The sequence below is a fragment of the Mandrillus leucophaeus genome, unplaced genomic scaffold, assembly GCF_000951045.1.
Source record: "Mandrillus leucophaeus isolate KB7577 unplaced genomic scaffold, Mleu.le_1.0 Scaffold46, whole genome shotgun sequence".
Classification (NCBI taxonomy): domain Eukaryota; kingdom Metazoa; phylum Chordata; class Mammalia; order Primates; family Cercopithecidae; genus Mandrillus; species Mandrillus leucophaeus.
In genome coordinates, this window is record NW_012104920.1 from 823,573 (window position 1) to 832,496 (window position 8,924).

The 8,924-nt window shown below is 53.3% G+C and overlaps 1 protein-coding gene across 1 annotated transcript; it reads left to right on the plus strand.

Moving 5' to 3' along the window:
• Nucleotides 1-60: 60 nt before the first annotated feature.
• KCNAB3 (potassium channel, voltage gated subfamily A regulatory beta subunit 3) lies at nt 61-8,371 on the plus strand. The gene is made up of 14 exons (XM_011994530.1): nt 61-722; nt 2,095-2,138; nt 2,227-2,264; nt 2,498-2,577; nt 3,843-3,887; nt 3,970-4,014; nt 4,219-4,262; nt 5,088-5,174; nt 5,770-5,855; nt 6,005-6,125; nt 6,208-6,302; nt 6,431-6,551; nt 6,718-6,806; nt 7,082-8,371. The coding sequence occupies exons 1-14, from the start codon at nt 481-483 to the stop codon at nt 7,157-7,159; spliced, it is 1,215 nt and encodes a 404-aa protein (XP_011849920.1). The 5' UTR covers nt 61-480; the 3' UTR covers nt 7,160-8,371.
• Nucleotides 8,372-8,924: the final 553 nt, after the last annotated feature.

Here is an 8,924-nt window from a genome sequence, read left to right on the forward strand (position 1 = left end):
AGGTTTGGCCGCGAGGCGGGCGGCTCTATGCAGATGAGGAGGCGGTGCCTGCATGCTGATGAGCTGGGCCCGCTGCCGACGCGGCTGGGAGCCCAGCGGGTCCCGCAGCGGTTCGCGCTGAAGTGGCATCTTTCTCCCGCCCCACTTCCCCCTGGGTCCTTATCCTCCGAGATCTTTACCTCATCCTCGACCTTTACCCTCATCCATTTCCCCCTCCTACTCCTTGCACCTGTGTCCCAAGTAACTGAATACCTCCACTCCTGGCGCCCCCCGCGTTTCTTCCCTCCCGCCGGAAACCTCGCGACCTCCAGCAGCCCGCCCCCGCGGGCCGATCCTGCCTGGCGGCTCCCGCCGCAGCCTCCTCAGCCTTCCCTCTCTGCCGGGGCTCACCCCACTACGCCCCCGGTGGTCCGCCCTCGGGCTTCCCTGCTCCCCCCTCCCGTCCCCTCGGAGCCCCCTCCCCCGCCCCGGTCAGCCGGCATGCAGGTGTCAATCGCGTGTACCGAGCAGAACCTTCGCAGCCGGAGCAGTGAGGACCGTCTGTGTGGACCCCGGCCGGGCCCCGGGGGCGGTAATGGCGGGCCGACCGGCGCGGGGCACGGGAATCCTCCGGGGGGTGGAGGGTCTGGCCCCAAGGCCCGAACTGCACTGGTTCCCCGACCCCCAGCGCCCGCTGGGGCCCTCCGAGAGAGCACCGGCCGAGGCACTGGCATGAAATACAGGTATGGGGGTGGCCGGGCAGCCCACCCCTTCCGCTTTCCTTTCGGGACCCCTGAGGCTTCTTGAGATGGCCGCCAAGACCCCTTCAAACTTCTCTAAGTAGGTCCCCCTTCTTTCCTTCTCTTCTTCTCGTCTCTGGCACTCCCTCACTTTGTCCCTCTCTTGGTCTCTGTCGATACCCCTGACTACCAGAGAATCAAGTTTACCAAGGTTGACTGGGTCCTGTCAGACCCAGGGGATGCCCCTGAGCTTCCCTCCTTACCCCTGGGAAGGTCAGGGATGCACGGATCTCCATGCTACACGGATCTCCAGGCTGTGCCCCCTCCAGTGGAATGTCCTTGGGTCCGTGTCCTGGGGAGTGGAGGGAGGGAATCGGCTTCTCACTCTGGCCTGCTCGGGGGTGCCTGACCCAAATACTGCCCCCAGCTGCCCCAAAGGCTAGGTCTCCTGTGACCTTTCTTGGGCGCAAGGGGAGTAGGGCCTGTGGGAAGGATGGACCACATTTTTCATCTCCATGCTGAGGGACAGGGTCTGGGTAGACTGAAATGTAACTGACTTTATCTCAGAGGACTGCCAGACCAGAGGCTCAGAACTTGAAGTGGGGGGTAGGGGAGGGGCTCCTGCTGGGGAGTGAGCTGAGGTCACTGATCTGACCTGCTTTGTCGCCTGAAGAGTCTGATCCCCTCTATATGGTGGCCCTGATTGGAAAGCTGAGCTGACACCTGGGTTGGGGGCTCTGGGAGGATGGGGGGCTCACTGGTTCAGAGACAGTCTTCACAAGCCAATAGGAACAGAGGGAGTGGAGAGGGAGAACCAAGCGTTTCTGTCTTACTCTCCCCCCTCCCCCCAGGTCCTCAATCTGCCTTTCCTCCAGGCCCATCTGCCTAGCCTAGCCAGGGACCCCTGCCTGTCTGAATGCCTGAACTTGACTCAGTTTACCTCTTCCAACCTGGCGTCTGCCATTTGGCACAGCACTCTGCCTGAGGGCCTGGTCTCACAAACTCGCCACAATCAAACACCACAATCAAACAGAATTCCTCCCAGCCCCTCACTGCACACATCCCAGAGATGACTCAAACACAGACAAGAAGGAGAAACCTGACAGCACATCTTCAATGTGATAAGAGAGAATGGAGACTCTGGACAGTGGCTCCAGAGGAACAGTCACTTATGGTTCACTTGTCCTTTTGACAAAATTCCTAGGACCTCTGCTCTGGAGATAGCACTTGCTCAATCCTATAGGCCCACTGGGTCTAGTTTATTTGCACTGAGACACCTGAGGGCCTCTCAGTCTGGAAGGAGAGGAGCTGGGGGCTGATAATCTAGGTCCATAATGGAGGCTCCACCCCTTCCCGCTGCTTCTGTATCTTGCAGGAACTTGGGGAAGTCTGGTCTTCGGGTATCCTGTCTTGGCCTAGGTGAGTTAGAATAGGGATTAAGGAAAGGGGGGTATTCTTTCATGGTCTGCCCCCTGCAGTTCTCATGTGCCTGGCTTCTCTCTTTCAGGTACCTGGGTCACATTTGGTTCTCAGATCTCAGATGAGGTATAAGTTATGGGACATAGAATCAGGGTGGTGAGGGTGAGGGAACCTGAAAAAAGAGAAATTAACCTGGATAGGGGTTTGGACAACAAGCACAGGGAATGAGGGATCTGAGGCTGGAGGATGGGGAGAGGGGAGAGACTAGAGAACCCAGGGCTGAGATGTGATGGGTTAGAGTGCAGTGAGGGAGGTAACTGAGGAGCAGTAGTTGATCTTCACCTCTTTCACCTCCCTAGACAGCGGAGGATGTGCTGACCGTAGCCTATGAGCATGGTGTAAACCTGTTTGACACCGCCGAAGTCTACGCAGCAGGAAAGTAAGGACTGGGGTGAAAGAGCTAAGCTCCATTTGGAAGGCTGAGAGGACCCCAGGGATTATCTTCTCGTTTTCCCTCTAAAGAACCCTGGGACTTCTGAGAACGTGAAGTTCCAACCCTTTGGCAGAGGGACCCTAAAGCATTGTAGGTGTTACAGTCGCAACATCAGTCCCCCTCTGGCTTAGAAGTTAATGGGCATGCTGTGTAGTTCCATTAAATAAAGCCAACAAATATATCTGAGGCCTTAGTTATGTGCAACTACATGAGGATGACGAAGATGAATTTTCAAACACATCATGCCGTATCACACATTGATAGCTTCACACTAGGAGCAGGGAAAACCTAGGATGACCTACCCTGCCTCTTCCCCATCGAGCAAACACTTCTGCTCATCTTCAACACTTGACCCAAGTGTCCGCTCCTTCAAGAAGTCTTTGCCCAACTCCCAGAGTTGGTCACCCCCCTCCCCCACCATGAGCTCCTAAAGCACTGTGGACTGCCTTCTGACACACAATTCATGGTTTATGCAGCTATATTAGCTGCTCAAGTCAGAGGCCTCCTTCCACGGAACTTGTCTTGCTGTTCTCCAAGTACCCACACAGAGCCAAGCACAGAGCAGGTGCTGCTTCTGGGAAGAATCAACGTGTCTCCAAAAGTGCACACAGTCTAAGTGGTTAAAGAAACAAAAATGGGCGATAGGAAGGATTAAACAACGGTAAAACATTTCAGTAACAGTCCACCATGACAACTTAAGACTTGTCACAAGTGAGCTCATAATTTTTTGCTAAATTATGTAGCCAATTCTATGGAAGCTGACAAGAAGGCTGGACCATAGACTGTGGCACTCAAAGAACACATTATGGATGAGGCAGAATTTGAGCTGAGCTTTGGAGGACGGGTGGGATTTTGCAGAGGCTCAAAGAAGGGGGAGGGCAACCCAGATAGTTGAAGCTAGACAAGGCAGCATCCTTCCTGGCTCCACCGTAGTTGGCCTCTTTCCGCTCATCCTATTCTATCTTTTTGGCACCCACAGTAGGGCTTGGTACATAGTTAATGCACAACAGATACTTGTTGAATACGTGATGAAAACTAGACAACTACACCCCTAGTTCCAGGAGTCCTCTTATTTTGTCCAGGATGGGGCTGTGAGCTGAAATGGACTCCTGGTTTATATCCTACCTTGCAAGAGAGGAAAAGGTGGGGAGGAGAGGAAGGAATTGATTGGCTTGGGAGGGATCAGTGGCTCTGCCTTATGTTTCTTTTAGGGCTGAAAGAACCCTAGGCAACATCCTCAAGAGCAAAGGTTGGAGGTGAGACTGTTTTGGGGGTTGCTGGGGATATGATCACCCAAAAATCCTTTTCTTGCTGGTTCTCCCATTTCTATTCTTCCAGGAGATCAAGCTATGTCATCACTACCAAGATTTTTTGGGGAGGACAGTAAGTGACTGCCCCACTGCGATTGTGGAGAAGGCCTACAAAGAATGTGTGAAGGTGTATGGGGTGGGGGTGGGGACAGCTATCCTCCACCAGGTCCGCACCCTACCTGTGAAAACTCATGCAATCCCATTTCCTTATGGCTCCAAGCCAGCCCTGGTCCCCTATCTTTGTCACGTCTCATCTTTGACTTACCTTTTCCTACAGGGCGGAAACCGAGCGAGGTTTAAGCCGAAAGCACATCATTGAGGGTGAGAGTTAGGGGCTGGGAACCCAAAGTGAGGGGATATGGAAGCCAGAGGAGTAGGGAACATTCTCTGAACTTCTAGAGGCTTTGAATAGGGATTTAGGTAGCCATGGTAAGGGGGCAAGGTTTGAATTCTTTTTTTTTTTTTTTTTGAGATGGAGTTTCGCTCTTGTTGTCCAGGCTGGAGTGTAATGGCGCGATCTCGTCTCACTGCAACCTCCTTTTCCCGGGTTCAAGGGATTCTCCTGCCTCAGCATCTCAAGTAGCTGGGATTACAGGCATGCGCCACCATGTCTGGCTAATTTTTTGTATTTTTAGTAGAAACGGGGTTTCACCACATTAGCCAGGCTGGTCTCGAACTCCTGACCTCAGGTGATCTGCCCACCTTGGCCGCCCAAAGTGCTGGGATTACAGGCGTGAGCCACCGTGCCTGGTGGCCTGAATTCTTTTTTTTTTTTTTTTTTTTTGACACAGAGTCTCACTCTGTCGCCCAGACTGGAGTGCAGTGGCGCGATCTTGGCTCACTGCAAGCTCCGCCTCCCGGATTCACGCCATTCTCCTGCCTCAGCCTCCCAAGTAGCTGGGACTACAGGCGCCCGCCACCTCGCCCGGCTAGTTTTTTTTTTTTTTTGTATGTTTTTTTAGTAGAGACAGGGTTTCACCGTGTTAGCCAGGATGGTCTCGATCTCCTGACCTCGTGATCTGCCCATCTCGGCCTCCCAAAGTGCTGGGATTATAGGCTTGAGCCACCGCACCCGCCCAAGGTGGGCTGAATTCTTAGTACACTGAAGCTGAGGTGCTTATCTTCTTCTCCTTACCCCACCTCCAGGCTTGCGAGGATCCCTGGAACGCCTCCAGCTGGGATATGTGGACATTGTCTTTGCCAATCGCTCAGACCCCAACTGTCCTATGGAGGGTAAAAGCAGCACCCCCAACCCTTACAGTCCTTCAAAACTGAACACTTCCTTGCTGGGTACGGTGGCTCATTCCTGTAATCCCAGGACGTTGGGAGGCCAAGGCAGGAGGATCACTTGGGGCCTGGAGTTCGAGAATAGCCTGGGCAACATAGCAAGACCCTGTCTGTACAAAAAATGTTTTAAAATTAGCGGGCTGTGGTGGTGTGTGCCTTATACTCCCAGCTATTCAGGAGGCTGAGGCAGGAGGATCATTCAAGCCCAGGAGTTTGACGCCACAGTGAGCTATGATTGCACCACTGCACTACATCCTGAGTGACAGAGCGAGACCCTGCCTCAAAAAATCTAAAATACAAAACCTGAGCACTTCCTCAAACCCTCAGCAGGAAGCCAGCCCCTGCTCACAAGGCCTCCCAAACTCCACAGTGGAGGCTGAGACTCCAGGATGTGGACAGAAAGGGAGGCAGAGAAGAGACATTAACTTTCATGACTCCATAGAGATGCCGGGGCCTTGGTGGGGCAGGTGGAGGTCTGCAAATCTGGAGTCCTAGATTCCAGGAGTCTGACAGTAAGGCTTTCCCTCTCCTGTGTGCCTAGAGATTGTGCGAGCCATGACCTATGTCATTAACCAGGGCCTGGCCCTATACTGGGGAACGTCCCGATGGGGGGCTGCAGAAATCATGGTGAGTGTGTGACCCCACTTTGCCCCTGTCCCACAATTGGTTCCCACTTTTCACGTGGTTACTCCAAAGCCCACTGCACTGGGGCAGAAGGCAGAGAAGAAAATTGAATTAGTGCTCTGACCCCTATCTTTTCCCCAACTCCAACACAGGAGGCCTACTCCATGGCCAGACAGTTCAATCTGATTCCTCCAGTGTGTGAACAAGCGGAGCACCATCTGTTTCAGAGGGAGAAGGTGGAGATGCAGCTGCCAGAGCTCTACCACAAGATTGGTTTGCAGCCCTCATCCCTGCCTTTACCTTAGCCTCATCCATGGCTAGGTCCTTTTCCTGACACCCAGTGTTCTTCCCTTAGGAGTTGGATCAGTCACTTGGTACCCTCTACCCTGTGGTCTCATTACTAGCAAGTATGATGGGCGAGTCCCAGATACCTGCAGGGCCTCCATCAAGGTGAGATCTGGGGGCTCCAGATGGCAGGGCTGGGCTGTGAGCTGCTCTGGGGGGAGTTACAGGGGGCTGCTGTGTGGGTGTGGTGGTGGTGATGGCAGGGTCTTCTGCTGATTCTCCTTGGCCTCCAGGGCTACCAGTGGCTGAAGGACAAAGTACAGAGTGAAGATGGCAAGAAGCAACAAGCCAAAGTCATGGACCTTCTCCCCGTCGCTCACCAGCTGGGGTGCACTGTGGCCCAGCTTGCTATTGGTGAGACCCCGCACCCTGCAGGGGCCCTGTCTCCTCCTGACATGCTCCCAAGCCCATCCTAAAGCTGGTTTGTCCCTAGGGAGGACCCTTGTCTTCAGAGACACTTCTGAAATCTATGTGGTCACTGTGACCCATCAGTTCTCTTTTTTTCCTCCTCTGGCCCCAGCGTGGTGTCTCCGCAGTGAGGGTGTCAGCTCTGTCTTGCTGGGGGTGTCGAGTGCGGAGCAGTTGATAGAACACCTGGGCGCGCTACAGGTGAGCCGGGGACTTTGAGACAGAGCCTATCTGTCCCCTTCCCCAGGAGTCAAGGCCACGCTCTCCAACCCAGGATGGCCCTATAAGGTCACCCACTACAAAGTCCTCACTTTGCAGGTGTGAGGTCCCAGAGCTGGAAAGCGAGGCACTGGTACAGCTGCGGCTCTTGCCTTGCCACTTGATCCCACTGTGGTGCTTCCCCCGTACTGGAACCCCATGCCCTGTCTCAGTGTCCCAGCATGGGCTGCCGTTGCCACCACCCCATTCTCCTCCAGGTGCTGAGCCAGCTGACCCCACAGACGGTGATGGAAATAGACGGGCTCCTGGGAAACAAGCCGCATTCCAAGAAGTAGTCGGTCGCGGGCGCAGCGACCCAACCCCGTGCCGCTGCACCCGCCCAGGACCCGTTTCCCGCAGCCGCCTCTCCCGCTCCGGATCCCTCCACGTAGCGGCCGGAGCCAGGGTAGCCCCGCCCACCAACGAGTCCCGGCTTCGAGTAGTGATACGCATGAACAAAGCCATATCCTTTTGCAGTGGGGTCGAGAGAGAAAGTAGTACGCCCGCCCCCTGCTGAGTCCTTCTAGGCCCTTTTGCAAATACCGGGCATGAACTACTCGCCGTCGGCTCTCTGCCACTTGGTCTCGCACCCGACTCTCCTCCCCTTATTCCCGAGGCCTAGAAAAGAAAACAAAAACAAAACCCACCACATACAAGAAACATGCAGAGTACCTCAAAAGCGGCCCTTGAAATGTCATCAAACGGGAATAACCTAGTGAGTGAGTTGTGACGTCATCTGGAACACAGGAAACGGGGCTCGTAGGGTATTCGGTACGAAGGAAGCCAGGCTGGTCCTGGCGGGAAGTAAATGATAATCTTTGGGAAACCAGGACCCTGCCTCCCAGCCTAGAGGTGGAGGAGGGTGGTCAGGGTGGGGCCTACAGTGGCACAGCACTGACAAAAGTAGAGGGAAATTTAATAGCACATCTACACTGCAGTCTGGTGAAAGTGGCCGGGGTGGCCCTTGGAAAACAGTTGGGCTGTTCTTTGCAGGAATTCGTGATAGCCTCTCTGTCACGGGCAGAGACCAGGGGCTGACATAAAAGGTCTGGGTATAGACTTTTGAGCCTTGAGCAGGGCCTCCTACCTGGCAGTGGAGAACTGCAGTCTTCCTCCTGGCAATAACCCTAAAGCAATAATGATGGCCCCTCCTCTGTAAGACTTCCCAGGGAACTGTAAATAAACCTCAGCTTGATCCTCACAGTGTCTAAAGTTGCAGGGGCTTGGGAGGTTAGGGTCACAGTCTCATCTGCCTGGCCCTCTCGCCCCCTAACATTAGAAAGCTCCCAGCATTAGCTTTCTCTCCATTGCTCATTCCAGGCATCAGGCTCTTAGTCACTGTTCTCATTAAGGACCAAGACACCAGATACCCCAGGCCCCAGTTTTCTTCCTTCAGTTACCACATTCCTTAGAACCCAGAAATCTGGCTTCATAATTTTGTTCCTCCTCTTTCTATGAAAGACCTAGCTATCTGCCCTTATTTGTTTGTATTTAAAGTAATATTAGCCATACTCCTTCCTTGTACTTCTCATTTCTCTCTCGCCGGATACCCACACATATGCCAAGGAACTTGTGGCTGAGTGGGAGATGCTCTTCTGAGGTTGAAGCTTTGTGATTTGATGGAGAGGTAAAGTGAAGAGTGGTCTGAGGTTGAGGGAATACAGAGAGAAGGAAAGATGTTATCATTTTACTGGGACAGAACTGGGTGGAAAGTTACAACCTTAAAGATCACAAGGCAGAGGAGGATGAGCTCTGCGTTCCTTAAATACAACCTGCCCATCTCCCTTCTACCCATCCTCATCCTTCCTTGATCCAAAAGCTGGGCAAGCAGAGTTAAACCAATTTCCAAAAGAGAAAAGTCAGCAGCATGCCATTTACTGGATTAGCAGCCAACCGAGTCAACTAATTAATACGTACTTCCACCCCATCATCTCCCACTCATTTTGCAAGACTGTGGAGGAAACAAGTAAGTAAAATATATGACTAAACTATGATTAGTTATTCTGTAACAAACATACGAGAATTTATCAATCCCAAATAGGATTCTCCTTAAATAGTTAG

What these genes read in the sequence shown, in the direction of transcription:
- KCNAB3 (XM_011994530.1), top strand. Translation starts at nt 481, where the DNA reads ATGCAGGTGTCAATCGCGTGTACCGAGCAGAACCTTCGCAGCCGGAGC. An exon ending in GTTCTCAGATCTCAGATGAG is followed by an intron (nt 2,265 to 2,497) that starts GTATAAGTTATG and finishes TCACCTCCCTAG; the next exon opens with ACAGCGGAGGATGTGCTGAC. An exon ending in GGGGGGCTGCAGAAATCATG is followed by an intron (nt 5,856 to 6,004) that starts GTGAGTGTGTGA and finishes ACTCCAACACAG; the next exon opens with GAGGCCTACTCCATGGCCAG.